Source organism: Vicugna pacos, chromosome 25 (genome assembly GCF_048564905.1).
Source record: "Vicugna pacos chromosome 25, VicPac4, whole genome shotgun sequence".
Classification (NCBI taxonomy): domain Eukaryota; kingdom Metazoa; phylum Chordata; class Mammalia; order Artiodactyla; family Camelidae; genus Vicugna; species Vicugna pacos.
In genome coordinates, this window is record NC_133011.1 from 37,234,429 (window position 1) to 37,253,948 (window position 19,520).

The 19,520-nt window shown below is 48.5% G+C and overlaps 1 protein-coding gene across 10 annotated transcripts in view; it reads right to left on the reverse strand.

The window, feature by feature from the left end:
• Window positions 1-19,520, reverse strand: part of TRAPPC9 (trafficking protein particle complex subunit 9) — a 433,756-nt gene that overhangs the window by 318,750 nt on the left and 95,486 nt on the right. For all 10 annotated transcript variants that reach the window (XM_072949773.1, XM_072949771.1, XM_072949768.1 and 7 more), the window contains 2 exons: window positions 8,553-8,679; window positions 62-207 (listed from right to left, as the gene is read on the reverse strand). In XM_072949773.1, coding sequence (XP_072805874.1) covers window positions 62-207; window positions 8,553-8,679 — 273 coding nt within the window. The remainder of the gene's footprint in view (window positions 1-61; window positions 208-8,552; window positions 8,680-19,520) is intronic.

The window sequence follows — 19,520 nt, forward strand, 5'->3', positions numbered from 1 at the left end:
GCCGCAGGGGCCAGGGTAGGGGTGGTGGGGGGAAGGGTCAGGAGCTGGGGCGGCCGCCTACCTATTTTCTTGCTCCGCTCCTCTCCGCGGCCGTGCGCCACAATCGGGGAGTAGATGAAGGGGCTCTTGGTGGACACGCTCTGACCCAGCAGGCTTTTCATCTTCTGCGGCCGGAGGCTGGCAGGAAGATTCAACAGCTTCACGCGCCTATTGTTTCAAAGAGGACAAAAATACTTCAACTGCCTTGTTAGTTTGGCTTCAGCGTAAACATGACCAAACAGAAGGACTATAAATCAAACAGCGGATAAGCCGAGGGAAGGAAAAGCACTCAACTCCGCAGGCCAAAGCAGAGAGGGCTGCCCGCGACCCCGCTGGGCCATGCCGGGAGGAGAAGACGCCCAGGGCCAGGCAGCAGCCAGGCAGAGGCCGGGCCCTGGGCCACGCCGTTAGAGCCAGAGGGTCCAGTGGAGGCCTGGGCTGCGCCATCTGCCAGCTGTGCGCCCGGGGGGCACACGCCCTGCCTTCCCTCAACTCAGGCTCCCAGTCCAATCAAATGCAGATAAGCTCCCTCCCTCACAGAACCACTGCAACGATTCAACTAAGTGCTCTGGGTACCAAGCCCACCCCTCAGCACAAGTTGAGTCCCCTCTCTGCCCCCCTCCTTCCCGACACGCAGGCCCACGGCCAGCAAGAGTGCACCCCTGACCTGGACGACCCACAGCACCACGTGTGAAGGGCACGAGCACCGCCGGCTTCATCTATGCCTGATCGTCCATCAGCACAGCCCAGATCTCTGTGGACGTCTGCTAATCGACACTCACGCCCAGCTCAGTCAGCTAGCCTTACTGCTCTACACCAAACAGAAAAACAACAGGGTCCCGTGTGCAGCACAGGGCACCACACTCAATACCAGGCAACAGCCTACAATGAAAAGGAATGTGAAAAATATATATATACATGTATGTGTAACTGAATCATGCTGTACACCAGAAATTAACACAATATTGTAAACCAACTATATTTCAATTTTTTTAATTTTAAATAAAAAAATAAATTTTAAAAAGAATTAGAAACTAGACTCTAAAAAAAAAAATCAGCAAGCCTTACTGAAGGTTTACAGTCTGTGGAGCCCTGTGCTAACCGCTCACACATCACCCCCACCAAACCTCACAGTCACCTTCCTAGCTCGGGCACTGTTAGCACCGCGCCCACGGGTCAATGAGGACAGCAACCCCCACAGCTGGAAACTGGGGCAGGCAGGAGGCAGGATGCTCTTCAACTGTGACCTCCCAGCAGAGCCACTGGGCAAGAGTCGGGATTGGATCTGGACTGTCCAAGGCTGAGACTGAAGGCCCGGGGGGTAGGGGGTAGCTGGCAGGATGCATACTGCTCCTCCCCTCCCCACCCGCAGCCTCTTTGCAGGAGGTGAGGCCAGACTGTTGTGAGGGGAAGCAATACACGACCCTCCGAGACAACACCCTTGCGCCTCCCCTTCTGCCGCGTGGCGGTCCTGGGGGCCAGACACAGAGCAGGCGAAGCAGGTGGACCTGGCCTAGATCACAGTAACCTCAGGAGGGTCAGCTGTCCTGGAAAGCTGCCAGCTTGCGTCAGGCTTCATGCGAGTGAGACGTAAACCTGTGTTGTGGTGAGGGTTCACTTTCCTGAGATTTCAGGGATAATTTTTCTGCCACAGCACAGGCGAACCTACACTGACTAATAAAGATCCCTCCAGAAGAATCCACAAAACCACGCCTTCCTCAGCTGGAAGGGCTCTTAGACATCTAGGGCGATCCTGTCCTGCGCACAAGCGGCCCCACCACACTCAACGGTCATGGACAGCTCCCGCGTCCGGCCCCGGGAGGGTCAGGGCCACCACCTGATTCTCATCCGTGCCCACAGTGACCCAAGGCAGCAGACGGTGCTCCCAGTCAGAGCTCTTCAAACCAAGGACTCCCTCTTGCACACCTGCCTCCGACTCCCTGGTCCCTGCAACCACCCTCAGTATCGTGTATAGTGCAGGAGCAGGATCTCTTTGGCTTCTTTGTTTCCTTTCAGCTGTGCGCTTTCCCAGGACAAGGGCTCCCAGGGCCTCATTCATCTCTAGCCCAGCACTACTGCAACACTTCAGTGCGCAGCTCTCAGTGAATGTTGAGGAAAAACTCCCAAAACCTGAATTCCATACTCAGCTTCCAGATCTTTCAAAACTACACTCAAGGCTAAGCAGTTTATCAGTAACAACTGCAAATCTCAGCTCTCTGAGCACATTCAAAATATACCTGTCGCACTGCACCAGGATGAGGATGAGCAAATCCTGGCGCTGGCCAAGATGCCACCTCTGATGGGCATCTGATGTCCACGCACATCCAACCAAATGGGATTCGCCTGCAGCTGGTGCTCAGCTGCTCCTGAGAAGCGTCTCCAGTCAGCACAGACCTGACTGCAGCCAGAAGGACCTACCAGCTGGGCAACAGGCACAGATGACTCCATCTCTCCGGACCTCAACTTCCTCACTTACAAAATAGGAAAAATAACAGTTACCTGATCATGTTGTGCAGAAAGAGGACACCGCCTCTCCCTGATTCCATGTTTCCATGGAGGGGGACGTCCTCAGAGCAACAGTCCTGACCTCGCGCTGCCCCCCGTCACTTCTCCTAAGGGAGGTGCAAATCTGGAAGGAGAACTGGCGTGTACACCACTCAGGCCCTTCTCCTGGGGCCTGCCTGTCTGCCGACAGCACATATCCCACCCTGCTCTCTGCACGGACTGAACGGGGCCTGTCCCGTGAAAGAGCGTACGGTTGCCCAGTTCTGCCAGAGTCTGGGGACCATCTGGCCAGCCCTGAACCACACCGGGCACTGTCTCTGCCATCTACCTGAGACGGATGCTTCCTTCTGTTGATTCCAAACTCAGGCAGGGAAAGGGAGTGGTCTGAAGCAGAGCTCTTCAAACCTTAGCAGGGTACTGTGAGGACTAGCTGAGCTAGTATGTGTAAAGCCCCTGTAGTAGCACCTGACGCATAGTAGGCACACACAAGTCTTCCTCTTCCCTCCTTAAAATGACACTCATTTATAGGCAGAGAGCCAAGTTCCTGGCACAAAGATTACAACATGGCACTGGAGTAAAGAAACAAAAGCGCTGGTCCCAGTGATGCTGCGAGCATCCTGCTGAACCTGGACCAGCACCGTCAACCTGAGCCCCCACGTTTAATCATCTGTAAAAGGACTCCATTTGCTTGCAACACAGATAGCTTTCTACTCCATGTCATCGTCACCACCTAAAAATGACATGTCATCTGGGATTCCAGGAATCATCAGAGAAGTTCCAGATCACATAAGACGCCCAGGAATCCTGAGGGCGCAGTCAGCCAGAAAAGGAGCCCACAAGCAGTCGCGGCACTCACTCATAACCCAAAACTGAGCATCAGATGTCCACCTCTAAAATGTACGCCAGAAAACAATCGTTCAAGGCACCTGACCGAAAGGACACATGACTCACTGAGCATGCGTAGCTGTGGACCTAGTAACACCGTACCGGTCTGCGAAGCGGCCCACAGTAAAGCAGCGCCCAGAGAGGAAGCGTCCCAGGCCAGGGTCGCTTCTAGGGGTCCCATCTGGATGCTGCTGACATTTCAGACCCTGGCCTCTCCGTGTTCTCTGGCTCACTGGGGCCACATGGGGCCGGGGCGGAAGGCGACGCAGCACAAACTGGGGAGAACGACACAGGGGAAAACAGCTCCTTTTCCTCCCTTGGTTTTTAATCCCTCAACCTTTTCACAGGAGAAACACATCTAAGAACCTCGTGGACATCTCTGCACAGACAGGTGACGGCTAAAGCTGGCCACAACTGCCCACATTTGGAGGGATGGGGAGGTCGCCCGTGTCCTGAGCCCGGGCGTCACAGAGCAGCTGGTCCAAGGTGGCAGCGCGAGGCCACCTGCTCGGACTCCTCAGTGATACTGCATATTTCTTACAGCTCCGGTCTGAGACGGCCACAAGGAGGTTGTGGGCTTGGCGACCACACCGAGGGTGACAGAAGATTCGGGACATCGGTAAGAACCAGGGCAGATGGTGGAGTCGCATCCTGGCTGCCATCCGGGGGCTGACCCTGCCCTGCTTCATAAACCAGGAGCAACTGCCCCGACAGCGTGGCCTCTAAGCTCGTTTTTGAATAAAATAAATGCCTGAAATCCTTCCTCAAATACAATTAACTTAAAAATTTAAGTTTTAAAAGCAGTGAGGCCACTCAGAGCAACCCAAGCTCCTTCTGACTGGAGGGTTTGATCCTCATCAGTTAACGTGGCCTCGTTAGCCTGGCTCTCTGCCAGGCTGAGGGGCTCAAGGTCAGTTCATCAGAGAAGCAACCGGCTCGTCCCCCCCACCCCCACCTCGCCCCAAAGCAAAGGCCCACTGGTTTCCTGGAAAGGCCATCTAGACTCTGCTCCAATTTCCTCTTTAATAATTCACAGCTTGCAGTGTGTGAACAACCTACACAACTACTGTTGGCCTTTGTGTCCATGATCAACCGTGTGGGGAATTCTGTAAGGAGGAACGTGAACTCTGCTGTAACCCTGGACGGCAGGAACTGGTACAAGTTGACAGCCTCCTGGCACACAGGCTCCTGGCACATCAACCATTACTGAAATCCCTGGCCTTGACCATTGAGCCAAGTGCATCTGAGGCACTCAATAAATCTTTGATTACCTGAATATTAGAATAGAATTTTAAAAGGGGTATACACATTGGCCCTTTGTTTTTCTTCATTGTTAACTTGCATCATGATGACTTGAAACAATTTCGCGGTGAGCCCAGTTCATGCTCCCAGGCTACACGGAACAAGCTGATATTTTCCTGTGAATTGATGAAATGGTTTTATTGTCAAAAATGAGGAAAGTCCTCAACAGAAAAAAGTGGCTTCAATCATCTCTTCTAAAACCAAAATTATAATGATGATGCACCACTGACATTAAATTAGCTTATGTCCAACAATTCTGTTCAGCAGGTCGGATAATCTGCTCCAGGATGTGGACATTTTTCGAGAGCTTCAGCCTTCAAATGTACATGTTCTGAGCTCCTCCCGTGGCTTCAGGGGGTTACCTGCAGGGCCTGACTTGAATTTTTTTTAAATTAAACCGATACAGGCTATGTTTCCCAGGCATAGGTCTCTGAAACATTTGGTTAATACATTAAAATAGTTCCAGACTGGTTTTCTAAGAAAAAACATGGGCCCAGTCCAGAGGTGCCATATGGGCCCCTTCAGAGATATGAGGAACATGGACTATACAAGAGTGTGGCAGTCCCACACGCAGTAGGAACATGTAACCGTCCCACACGAAGTCACCTGCCGGGCTCAAGTTCTGACTCGACACCAATACCGCAGTCGGCCACCTCATCAGCATCACAGAACACCTACCATTGTCTTTCTTTTTTTTCACTCTTGCCAAAAGCCAACTGACAAGAAATCACATTCATCAAAGATTAGGGCTAGCATTTAGCAGGCGACAGGGCAGAGGGAACACGGGCCCAGGGAGGCAGAGCTGGCGTGGGGCAGGGAGGGCCCGTGGGGGCAGCAGCGCAGCAGGGGTGTCAGAGGTCAACCGTGGGAACAACTGGTGACGAACGGGGAACTGACCAAATAACTAACCGCACTGAGGACAACGGGAGACAGGCTTCCCACTGTCTGTGAAGGGAGTTACAGACTGGAGAAAATGAGAAGGAACCCTACGATGCTGGATGGAACTAAGGTAGTGGCGTGAGCTCATGGCTTCCACTGCATAGAAACAGGTGCAGAAATAAGTCCAGATACGAACGTGCCTGTGACTGATGTCTGCGCGTAAACACACCTCGCCTGGTTCTACCACTGAGAGCAGCGACGCCCCAACAGCACGAGCACACACAGCACCCAGATCTTAGCCTGATTCCTTCCCCACTGAAACGATCCAGGGCTCTTTGAAGAGATGGCTGGCTGTGGGGCTGGAGCAGCAAAGCACAAGCTGAGCCCAAGGCGTCCTTTTGTCCCAGAAAAGGAGAAAATGCTCGAAGAATGATGGGCACAGCACAGAGGACACAGGAGCCAGCGGGAAGGGGCTCCCACCAGCCAAATCGGGGACAATTTGAGAATCGGAACACCGATAAAACAGATTAAAGGAAGCAGACGAGCAGCCCGCTGGGTCAGAGAGGGTCCCAGTAAAGCAGTCACTTAGCTCCGGGAGGCGCTGTTCCGAGGTAAGGCTTTTTGTCTTGGGAAAGGAAGCCACAGGGACAAACACGAATCTATCACTGTCCTGACTCACAAGCGCTACAGTTAGGAAGCCAAAAGGCTGGGGCAAGGCAGGCGGGGGTGCCGCTGCGGTGGGCCTCGTCGGCTGCCTCCTGTCGGGCACTGCCCCTTGTCTTGTGCCCGACAGTTCCTCGGTTTTGTTGTAGGGGGACTACACACGGCCTCTGCTCCGCCACGTGGTTGGGGGGCTGACGCAGATCGGAGCCCGCAGCCCCAGCAGCCACAGGGGAAAGCAAGGGGCAAGTGTGGAGGCTCCAGAAGAAAGAAGCTGCACCTTGTCACACAGGCAAAGCACGCAGAGCAAGCAAGTTGGATTCTGGCCTACAGCCACAGGAAACAAGGCAGGCAGTGAGATACTCTGACTGTCCAACTCCCAGAGACACTTCCTTCCATTTTGCCGTGTGCTAACGCTGCGGGGGCCGAGGAACCCAGACGCTGGACTTCCCGAACCTAAGCCCAGGCAGTACTTCTCTCCAGTTCCTAACGACATCAGGGAGGACTGGCGCAGTGAATGAGTCACCGGGACGGAGAGGGCTTATTTCTCTTGCTCAAAGTCTCCAGGAACCATTAAAACACATAGTCAAGCAGAGAGTGGGGAGCATGTGAAACCATATTTTCAAAGAACAGTCCATGACCACAGCGGACAAGAGACTAACCGGCACCAGAACCCAAGGCCGGGCTCCCGGAGCTGCTGAGAGGGACGCTCCCCACCGCGGGCCGCGAGGACCCCGACAGTGAGCGCCGCTGCCACGCACGGAGGAGACTTTGCCTAGGGGTTCTGATATTTAAAACTTTCTATTCCAGACATTTCTATACAGAAGTTTAAGCCAAGAACAATTCTGAGGATATTGTGAATTTAGGAAATGTTTCTCTTTGGGGAAACATATCTTCAGGAAAAGAAAAAAAAAAAAGAGTATTCACCTAAATGTTAAACTATTAAGCACCCAATCTGTGCTAGCTGACGTGTTTAAACAGACAAGGGATTAAAATGTTAATATGATAGGATTTTTTTCCATCAACACGCTGCTTGAAAATGTAGGTATAAAAATGTCTGCAGGAAGAAAACTAAGGCTTACTCCCAGCTCCCTGCTTCACAGGCACCAGACCAGCTAAAACAAAACCAGTAGCCTGGGAGGGACAATTTTTCACCCATTTTCTGTTTTTTTTTTAATTTTTTAATTTGGGGGGAGTAATTAGGTTTATTTACTAATTATTTTTATTATTAATTATTTTTGTAATGGAGGCACTGGGGATTGAACCCAGGACCTGGTGCATGCTAAATGCTACCCATTTTCAAGATTAGGAAACTAAGGCTCACAAAGCCCAAGGTCCAAGGTCACACATGAGTGAAGACTAAACCCCAAGGCTCTGACTTCAACCCAGGGCCACCTCTGTGACCCAGCCTGGGGCTTTCCGTCCTCCGTCCCAGTGACCTGCCAGCTCTGACCCCCCAGCTCCACTGACAGAAGGCTGAGCACTTGAGGGTCTAGATGCAGCACCCACAGCCCAGAATGTTCTCTCAGGTTCAAGATATTCTGTATTGGAAGGCTGTCTAAACCTAAGGATCCAGGTCACGATACAGAAGGAAAATGATTAAGAAAAGCTTTTCTAGTTTTTAATTTTTCAAAAAATGAATCATGCCCTTAATCCCACATCAAACACACTCCAATTGAAGTCTCACTCACAGACAAGCCCAGCAAGGACCCGGGATCAGTGTGTATCAGCCACTGCAGGACAGGACTGCCACCCGCTCCTCAGGCCTCCCTGCAGAGGGGCTGCAAGTCTGCTCTGAGACATGTGGCCACACCTCTCAGGCCACAGCCTAGCCTTCTGGATGGGACAGCCCGCCAAGTCTGCCAGCTACTCCATGCATGTCCACCAGGACGTCTTAGAACTCAAGGGCAGCCCGCCAGCAACTTCTGTGCACAGCGACCCTTTCTGCCCGCATTTCTCAGGAGCACACAACTCTCACTTTGGTGACAAGACCATTTCATCCAGCAGAACCACACTTGCCTCCGAGAAAATGCAGAAAGAGAGAAGACGCACATTTATCAAGCACAGGACAACACTTTAACACGCTATTTGACTGAACCCTCCTAGTCACCCCCTGCTGTGGGCTTTATTTCTCAACTCTTTTTGGCTAAGCAAATTGATGCCTGGGGAGGTTAACTGACTTGCTTCCGTAAGCGGGGAGTAACTCTTCTCCAGATCGGCACCCCTGGTCAGACCCAAGGCAGGCGCCGGGGCCAGAGCACACCTCCCGCGGGGCCCCCTACCTGACGATGGGCAGCTTGGTGAAGGGCACGGGCGGCAGCGGGAGGCCGTCCGGGAGGGCGATGAGCTCCATGGTCCCGGGGCACTTGGACGTGTAGTTTTCCAGGCTTTGTGTCACGTCCTTCTTTTCTAACGAGAAAACAAAAAACAAAATGAAGGCTGTTAATACTGAAGTAAGGGGTGGGAGAGCTTTTGTTTTGCTTTCTTTTAATTTTTGAGCAAAAATAAAAATTTTAACCCAACCCCTGACAGTCCAATGAGTCCAATCTTCTGACAGAAATAAAGGGACAGCGACCACAAGAGATAAAAAGAAAATAGAAGCTTTATTCAATTTATTTAAATAATCACCAGCAGCTGCTCCGTTTAAGGGCCAATGGATAAAAAGGAAATTAAGTTACTATCTCTGAGGAGATTTCATTTCCAACAGAATAAACCCTTATCAAATTCCAAGAAAGTCAAGAGGCAGGCAGGACTGGAGAATCAGTAATATTTTATTACTTAACAAATATTTTTCCAGCAATCACTAGCTCAGTGGTAGAGCGCATGCTTGGTGTACACGAGGTCCGGGGTTCAATCCCCAGTGCCTCCGTTAAAGAGTCCTTAGAAGACAAAAGGTGTGAAGCAACTACGTGCTGGCTGGGTGCCCTCGTTCATCCAAGGGCAGGAGAGAATCACTCTTTGTGCAAGAGTGAAATAAAATAAACACACATACTCTGCCCACACAGTGCGGAATAACAGCCGCTGATTCTCCAACAAACGCCAGGCAGCGTGGCTGGACCACCTGCCCGCTTCCCTGGTGTGCCTTCCGGCAATGGGAACGGCACAGCAGCGCTGGGCGCCGCGTGCCGACATGAAGGCTGTGCCCTCCTGGGGTGGTTCTCCTCCATTATCGTCTGCTTCGACACACGGCCAAAGCCACCATCCAAGGCGCCCCCCGACTCCCTTCCCCTTTACGTCGCTTTTCTTCACTTATCAAGTCACTGTTTCCCTTTCTCTTTTTTAACCTTCCCTGAATTGACTCATTCAGGCCCTCACTCATCCAGCTGTCATCAGACATCTACTCTGTGCCCACAGCACTGGGCACCAGTCACACGGAAGCACTGCAGGCTCTGCTTTTGAGGTGTCCCAAGCAGAAAGAGCACACACAGTCAAAGCACGACAAGGAGTTACCACGCCTCATCAGTGCCCTCACAGAGGCAGGATCAGCACTGGGGGAAGAGCACACTGGACACCGAATTTTGCCAAAGAAGGTTTTGCAGACGAGGCAACATTTGGTCGTTGCCAAGGGTCACAGAACTCTGGAGGCAAAAACAATGAGTGGTTCACAGCAGCACTATTCACAACAGCCAAGACACGGACACAGCCTAAACGTCCATCGACAGACGACTGGATAAAGAAGTTGTGGAATATTTATACAATGGAATACTACACAGCCATAAAAAGAATGAAATAATGCTATTTGCAGCAACATGGACCTGGAGATCATCATTCTAAGTGAAGTAAGCCAGAAAGAGAAAGAAAAATTCCATATGATATTACTCATATGTGGAATCTAAAAAAAAAAAAAGACACAAATGACCTTATTCATAAAACAGAAACAGACTCACAGACATAGAAAACAAACTTGTGGTTACCAGTGGGGAAAGGGGGTGGGAAGGGATAAACTGGGAGTCCAAAATTTGCAGACACTAACTACCATATATAAAATAGAGAAACAACAAGTTTCTACTGTACAGCACAAGGAACGATATTCAGTATCCTGTGGTAACCTATAATGAAAAAGAATACGAAAACGGATACATGTATGTATGTGCATGACTGAACCAACATGCTGCACACCAGAAATTGACACAACATTGTAAACTGACTGCACTTCAATTAAAAATAAATAAATAAATAACTGAAATTTAAAAAAAAAAAAAACCAGCGAGTGCAACATCCGGAGGTCTTGCGGTTACAAGGGAAGAACACAACAGTAAGGACAGAGGGGGAACAACAACGCGTTTTTACAAGCTGTACACACACAAAACAACACTGGACAGAGAAGGTGCCTGGGGCACGTGCAGGAGGGACCTGGCGAGGCTGGTGACGACCGGGAGCATCTAAGGGTTGAGCAGCGCAGGGGGCACGGGGAACCTGACGGAAACAGTGACATGGCCGCATGGGGAGGATGCCGCTGGCCTGGCAGCACACTGACTGCCAAGTACTCGACATACGGCTTCAGCGCGGGACCTTCTGTGGGACACAGGGTCCCCGAAGACTGGTGACAGCTGCTGGAGGAGTCTCACTCCTGACAGGAGAGAGTGAAGGCAAGCTTGCTGGGCAGCAAAGGTAGGCTTTCTGCTGGGGGGGGGGGGCGGGGAGACAGACACAGAGAGGACGCCTAACAGCAAGTCGAGGGTCTGCTTTAGGCCGTCTGTACCCTGTTGTCTCTTCCCTGGAGACCAGCGCTGTTCTGAGCACAGAGCGAGCACCGTGGAGGCACCCGCAGTCATTACCACCATCACACGCACTGAGCGCGTGTTCTGGGCCACATCTCGTACCAGGTTCTTCAGATTATAAAGTCTTCAAGGCAAGAGACCCTGCTATACAGCAGAACGTCAAACATTTTTTTTAACATTTTTCATTGATTCATAATCATTTTACCATGTTGCGTCAAATTCAAACATTTTTTTATTCATAATAGGTACACAATACCCTCCCGCAAAAATCCCTGCCTAGAGGGCAGCGTGGGGTTAGTAACCTCCTTTTAAAGCTGATAGAAAGTGAACGCGGGGCAATCTGGGAAATGTGATTATGGATTGGTGTTAAACGTTACCAAAAATAATTATTAATTTTTAGGTACAACATTAACATTATGGTTATATTAGAAAATGTCTGTTTTTCTTGTTGTTTGTTTGATTTTTAGCAATGCATACTCAACATGAATGTGTGAAATGAAATGACAGCTCTGGGATTTTCTTTAAAATAATTCAGCAAATAGGAAAAGTAGGAGATAGAGTAAATATATAAAAATCTTGATAACCACTGAACCTGGGTGACTGTTACATGGGGATTCATTTTATTGTTCTTTGCATCTCTGTGTTTGAAATTATTTCATAGCAAAAATATTTAATGATCTTGAGGAAGTGAAATGATTTGTTCAAGGTCACCCAGAGAGGAACAGATCTGGGATTCAGACCCCAGTTGACTGTGTCTTCCTGTCCTCACAGCTTAGGCCTGACCATGGATACCCGGTGTCACCAAAACACAGAAAAAAGAGCTCAAGGCCATGGTGGCTGCTAGCCTTCGGTCCGTATGTCCAGATGTCTACTTCTCACTGTGTCCTCACCTGGCCTTTCCTCAGTGTGTGGGCACAAGGGAAGAAAGAGTTCTGTGTTTCTGCCTCTCCTTGCAGGGCACTAATGCCATTGTGGGGGCCCCATCCCCACGACCTCATCTAAATCTCCTCGCCTCCCAGGGACCCCACCTCCAAATACAATCAATCACATTGGGAGTTAAGGCCTCAACATATGAATTTGCAGCGGACTCGAACATTCAGCCCATAATACCAGTGTATCTTGTTCAATTCCAATCAGAACATCCAACAATTATTTCAGCCAAACTTGAGCTTGAGAGGTTTTCCCATCCCAGAAATCAAAGAAATCATGCAAAAAGAACACCTTCAATAAAAACTGAGGTGCCACCTAACTAGATATTCCTTACACAAGCAGAAAATATGATCACCAAAACTTTTGATCACAGGCCATTTGCCATTTCAAGAGTTGACATTGACATGAAAACCAGCACATTGTGATTTCACAGTTTATCTATTCTTGTCTCTTCTAAGTAATAATCTGAGACAACCACGTTTGCATTGTCAGTTATGCTTTTATAAACCGGCAGAGAACAGGAAGAGGAGAAAGAGGTGTATCTTTTCTTCCAAATCTGAAAGAAGACACTGAAGAAGGGTGGGGGGAGAATACAGAGGGAAAGGTACAGGTGTGGCCTGGCACAGCGTGAAATTACACGTTCAGAATCGATTCTGACCCCTTCACTTTTGAAAATAAAGGCACACCTGGTCTTTGAATTGCTCGCTGAAGAACCTTACTGACCCTCCCACATCATCGTGCTGAGATCTCTCAGACGGTTCCCACTGAGAAGGCCCCCTCTTGTCTACCTCGCTTCTAAACAAGTTAAAAAAGCTAAAATGCCATCTTTAGTACCATGAATAGGCCACACTGAAGAACATGACATGTTTTCTTAGAAAGTGCACCTCCTTCCTGACACTAAGAATTGGGCAGACAGAGCCTCCTACCCAGACACAGGCTGTGCTGCACTGGACACGTGCCCCAGCACCCGCCCAGAGAGGCCAGGCCCAGCTTCCAGCACGGAGACAGGGGACCACCTCCCAAGGGGAGGCAGCACAGGGGGAGGCGAGCTAAAGGAGCACGCTGCTCACTAGGACCAAAGGTGGCAGTCAGGTAAGTCATCCCGCCTCTCAGGGATGAAGCGGGGAGGCCTGCCGCCGCCCTACCTGAACTCCCCTCACGGGAAGGGGACCTTAGGCATTGTGAAGAGACTGACTCTCCGCCAACAAATGAGTGCAGCTTTGGGAAGATATTTCAAAAAGGCAAAAGTGCTTCTCTCTCAAAAGCCCCAAGCAAGCCTATCCTCCTGCTTCTCCAGCCAAACTGTCACGCGGCCGTTCCCGCGACTGGAGACTGATGCTCCGCTGGCCAGGCCAGGCCTGGGTTCAGAGTCCCCCAAAGCACACGCGCCTCTACGAGGGAAGCACTGACGCACAGAGAACGGAAATCAGGGTTGTCTTCTTGCGGGGGGGGGGGGGTCGACGTAGGAAGGCCCTCAAGACCCCGCACTCACTACCCACCCGGAAGGCCTTCCCGAGCCTCCACTAGGTGCTCAGCCCTGTGGTGTTTGCTCTGGTGACTCAACATACAGGGGTCTGTCTGCTTCACAAGCAGCAGTGGTCACAAAGCACTTCACTCCCCACGATCAGGTGACCACTTTGCCTGTCCCCCACCCCCACGCTCTGACAGCCACAGCAAACTTCCCACGTGCCAACGTCTCAACAACTTATCCTCTCCACTCAGTCTGAAAACATCCTTACATCCTTAATGATGACTTTGTGCACTACTTACCTCCTCCTTGGGTATTAAAAAAGAAACAAGACGAGTGGTGCAGAAGACAACTGTATGAGCCTCGGGCACCGCAGGCGGGGATGTAAGACGGAGCAGCCGCTGCGGAAGACAGCATGGCACTCCTCAAAAAAGTTAAGCATTGAGCTGCCATGGGACCCAGCAATTCCACTTCTGGTAGACACCCAGAAGAACTAAAAAGTGGAGACTCAACAAGATACCTATAACCATGTTCACAGGCACATCACTCACAATTGCCAAGATTTCAAGCCCAGGCTTCTCAAATCTAGTGCTCCTCCCACCATTTGGAATGACTTCCTGGGGCATCACTGAGCCCGTTTTACAGATAGGAAATGTGAGGCTCAGAATGGTCGGTCACGTGAACTCTCCTGGGGTCATTCAGGTAATAAGTGGCTAAATGATGAGCTATAAGCTCAAGCTCTATGCTTTTTCCATTTTGTTACACTGCTCACCCAGACTGCCTCAGCATGGGAAAATACAGAAGAAAACACGGGTATCCAAAACATGGTATCTGGCAAGTCCAGCAAGAAAAAAATCAGCTCATACAACCAGGCAGCATAATGGTCCAACTAAAAAGACCGAAGCGCCATGTGCCACCACTGCAGAGATTAACCACCTGCCAAACCAGCAGATACAGAACGTGCCCTGCCATGCACCAAGAAAGCACGCCTCTCCTCAACAGAGCACTGACTGACTCAGGTCAACCTGCAGTGAGCCGCCTTCACTGCTCGCCTTCAGCACTACTTCATACTTGTTTCTCACTTACTTTACGTAGTGACAGGGCAGAGGCCCTGATAAGCAATCACTCAAGTACATCAGGAGACTAAATACCTTCCCTTGTTCTTTTCAAGTATATAAACACATTCTACCAAAATGAATGGCAATTATGTTAAGCCATCAACTTATTACATAACCACCTATTTAAAACACTACATAGAAAATGTGTAAGTATCTGTAGGGATCATGTAACTCCCAAGAGGGAAAATTACCTTAAGAATAGGAACTTAATAAATCATTTGGAAGCATCCCCACACCCAGTTATGAAGCAGTGATTAGATCAGCTATGGAACAGAAACATACTGCAAATGAGGGCAGTCATTTAAAATGACATTTATAAAGGGTTCACAGTAATATGAAAAATGTCTATTATGAGACAGGGAAAACAAGGATTCAAAATAGTATTTCTGAAATAAATGCAATTTCAAAAATTCACCCTTTTTTTTTTGAAAAATAGAAAACAGTACAAAAGAAATATACTAAAATGTTAACAGTGTGTGTGTTTGTCCATGTAGGATTATACACATTTTTTTCCCTTTCTGTTTATGTCTTCCAAGGTTTCTAAAGGGAGCATACTTCATTTGCACAGCAAAAGCTATTTTAAAAACACTTACAATTGGGGGAGGGTGTAGCTCAGTGGTAGAGTGCATACTTAGCATGCACAATGTCATGGGTTCCATCCCCAGTCCCTCCATTAAATTAAATAATAATAACAAATGAGTAAATAAACCTAATTACCTCCCCCAAAAAACAAGACAAAACAAACAAACAAAAAAAACTCAAAACTGAATTTTCAGGAAGATGTACAAAGAAAAAGCAGGGTTTGTTTACCAGCATTCTGGAAGAGTGAAGAACAGCCATCCTGAAATGTCAGTGGAGTCAGGCACTTCTGAGGTTCCCTGTTCGGACAGAGCATTTCCTGCAGGGACACTTACAGTCCTTCCTGCCCCCATTCAGTGGTCCTTGGCAAAGCTTAGGAACAGCAGCAGCAGCAGCCACGGACATTTAATGAGGACCTACTATGTGCCAGGCACCGTGCCAAGCACTCTCCAGTGTTACCTGATTAAACCATCCCCAAACCTTACATAAGAGGCACCGCTGTTCTCCCCATTTTACAGATGAGCAAACCGAACCTCGGGAAGGTCTTCGTCCCCGGTCAGCCTGCCTCCCCTTCGCCACCAGGCTCTCATTTGTAATGAGTTGCTATGTGCTCAGCCACCTCCCTCTCTTCTAAGACTGTTTCATATTTCCCTCAATGCTCCTTCAACAAATACTGAGTATCTGCCCTGTATAAGGAAAATATCTACCTTAAAGCACTCAAATGGACCCCCACATTCAAGGGCAACGTGGTCTCACTCCTCAGTCTCCTTCACGCCCAGTGGGGCTCAATTAGTATGTACTAAGAAGTAACTCGGGAAAGGCAATGGTAAATTAATTCAGTTCCACATTCATCTCCTCTGTGGAAGCGCTGTCCAAAATGATGAAGATGAAAGGTGAGTAAGTAAGACAGTCCGGTCCCCAAGGAGCCTGTAGTCCAGTGGGGGAACCAGGCAGAGAAATTGCTCTCAGGACACGATGAGCTGGTGCTCAGCTGAGAGCTAAGCCAGGTAGTGAGGAGATGAAGAGGAAGGGATTATTACCTTCTCAGTAACACGGGAGACAGGACAAGTGCCAGGACAGAGCAAGCTGCCACAGGACAGCATGGAACACATGAGTTTTAAATTCCACTGCCAATTCTGAAAGAGAAGTGCGTGTATAACTTACCGTAAGCTGTTCTGACCTCTTTGTGGGCCACAGAGATCAATTCAGTGGATAGTGACCCACATCCCATGAGATGGAACAGGTCACGGTTCATGTTCTGGGCTGAACTGTCTCTCCCTACACCCCAAATTCATGTGTTGAAGTCCTAATACCCAGGACTTCAGAATACGAAAACCTTTGGAGAGATGGCCTTTAAGGAAGTCATTAAGGTAAAATGAGCTCATCTGGGTCGGTCCCAATCCAATCAGACTGCTGTCTTTATGAGAAACGGAGATTAGGACATGGAAGGACACACACACACGCACGCACAAGACCATGTGAGGACACAGGAGGAGGTGGTCATCTACAAGCCAAGGAGAGAGGCCTCAGAAGAAACCAGCCCCATCACCACCTTGATCTCAGACTTCCAGCCTCCAGAATAAATGTCTGCCACTTAAGCTCTCTAGCCTGTGGCATTTTGTTACAGCAGCCCACGTTGACCAATACGGGACATGACACACAGAACAAAGGATGCATAGGACAGGACTCCATGGAAGCTCTAGACAAGAACTTGTGCAGTTTAGAGTCAGGTTGACAAATGCTTTCAGACTTTTAAGCAGGCTGAGGCCTGCAGCCAGAACAACAGGATACTAGGAAACCACAAGGGGGCAAAAGGAGGGCACTGGGGGCAAAAGCAGGGCACTGAGCATGACCCCTGCACGCAGCACCTCGAGGGGTTGTGCAGACCACCCAAGCCCACCTTCTCTCCAGCCTGACCCTGGTCAACAACAGCATGAGAAAAACTCTCTAAATAATTACGCAGTTAAGCAGGCGCAAACGCCATTACAGATACCAGATGGTCACCGTGATGACAACAGGGTCCTGCCTGGTTACTAGCTCACTTACAGCCTGGGTGGAAGACAGGCAAGAAATGGGACTTGGGAGACAAAGCAGTTCCTTAGACGTACCACCACACCCCAGGCCGGAAGCGGCAGTCTGGAAAGTGCCGTGGGCTCTTGGTGCAGCGGGTGCCGGGCGAGTGAGCAGAAGAGCAGGACCCCCCTCAGGGCCGTGCCCCAGGCGCAGATCTTTGAGAAGGCGCACAAGGCTCTTCTTGGTATCACCCAGGACACTCTATTTGGTTCACCTAAAGCTTGGAAAATTAGTATTTTCCCATAACTAGTAAATCCACTAATGCATCTGTGATTTTGACTTACTGATAGTTTCTCTCCACCTCATTATTTTACGTGTGTGGCTTCTCTACTGAGAATGCATTTCATTAGCAGGTACTTATTATTTGACACTATGCAGTATTTATCTCTTCAACACAGAACTAAAAGGAAGTCAAAAGCTTGCCTGCATTTCTGCTGGGTTTTTGTTCAACCCCTTCTGTCTATTTCTGAACAAACAAAAGGAACTGTATAAATTGCAATGGAAACAAATTATAGTCCTTTATTGAAGAGCTCCCACCAGAACTCTATAACACAGCAATTCATGTGCTCAGCTGCCCTTCCCCTCCACCCAGGTGAAAAACGGAACACAGTGACTCAAAACTCCTGAAGAAACCGGAGATCATCTAGGCAGTAAAGCAAGGGGAAAGGTGCATGGCAGGAAGGGACAACAGGAAGCTAAATAACACATATTGCCTTCACAATATAAAACGTATGGCCTCATCTTTGGGCAGAGCTCATGCTGCAGCTCTTCATGCTTTGCTAAAAGACAGAAACTCACATCTAAAACCTGTACTCCTGGGCACATATCTGGAGGAAACTGTCAGTTGAAAAGATACATGCACCCCAATGTTCATAGCAGCATTATCTATAGTAGCCACAACATACAAGCAACCTAAATGTCCATCGGCGGATGACTGGATGAAGAAGAAATATACATACATACACAGTGCAATACTACTCAGCCATAAAAAAGAATGAAATCATGCCATTTGCAGCAACATGAATGGACCTGGAGATCGTCACACTAAGTGAAGTAAGCCAGAAAAAGAAAGAAAAATACCATATGATGTCACTTTTATGCAGACCCTTAAAAAAAAAAAAGACACATATGAACTTATTCAGAAAACAGAGACAGACTCACAGACGTAGAAAACAAACTTACGGTTATCCAGGGGGAAAGGGGATGGGGAGGGATAAATTGGGAGTTCAGGATTTGCAGATACTAACTACTATATATAAAATAAGCAACAAGGTCCTACTATATAGCATAGGAAACTATATTCAGTACACTGTAGTGGCCTACAATGGAAAAGAATATATGAAAAGTAATATATATGTATAAAAGAATCACTATGCTGTACACAAGAAATTAACACATTATAAATCAACTATACTTCAATAAATCAAGTAAATAAAACCCAACAGGAATTTCCTATCACAACTTGTTACCTCATTCGATTATTTACTCTACAGTCTTTAGTAAACACCTGTTACATGCTGAGGTTTGCTAAGTTCCTGTCTAAGGGGACACATTATTCCCTTTGCATCTTATGAGTGATAAAATCAAAATGCAGACAACAAAAACAGCACAAAAACATTAAAATAAGTTTTTGAAAAACTTATATGTTCTTCATAGTGAGAACAAAACACAACACAAAGGACTTTAAACCAAAACTTGTATTAAAATTGGTCCATATTATAAGAGATTTTCAATGATTATAGTAATGTTCTTTACCCATAATCTCTGATACCAAATAAAATCTAGTAAAATAACGCATTCTTATTTTCAATACCGTTTTATGATTTACTTAAATTCAAAAAAAGAGAAAGAACATATATTTTAAAACCCAGTATTATAAAAGATGATCAGAAAAGTACATTTTAATTCACAACAGTCCAGAATTATCACAAGAGAAAGAGCACGGGGGTCGGGGACAGAGAGGTATCCAGACGTCTCGTCCTGCACCTTACACTGTGGGTGGGGCCTCTGTGTCTTCCGGTCTCCACTCCCTCAAGGTCACTGCTGTGCTGCAACCTGGACGTGGCGTCTGCCACCTCAGATTTCACATCAGGATCTTGTTTCCCAATAGAAACATTTCACTAGATCTCTAACTAAATGTGCCACAACTGATACAGTTGTGCATGACTTTCATACAAGTCACTGTACAATCCAGGAAAATTAGTATTTTCCATAAGACATCTCATGGGGCCCCAAGTCACAAAGCTGGTGTGGGAAACGCTGCTCCCCGTGGACAGGGCACAGAAGGATGCAGAAATTCCCAAGGGCGGTGACCAGGCTGCAACGGTGACTTTGCATCTTACTTCCTGACCAAACAAATGA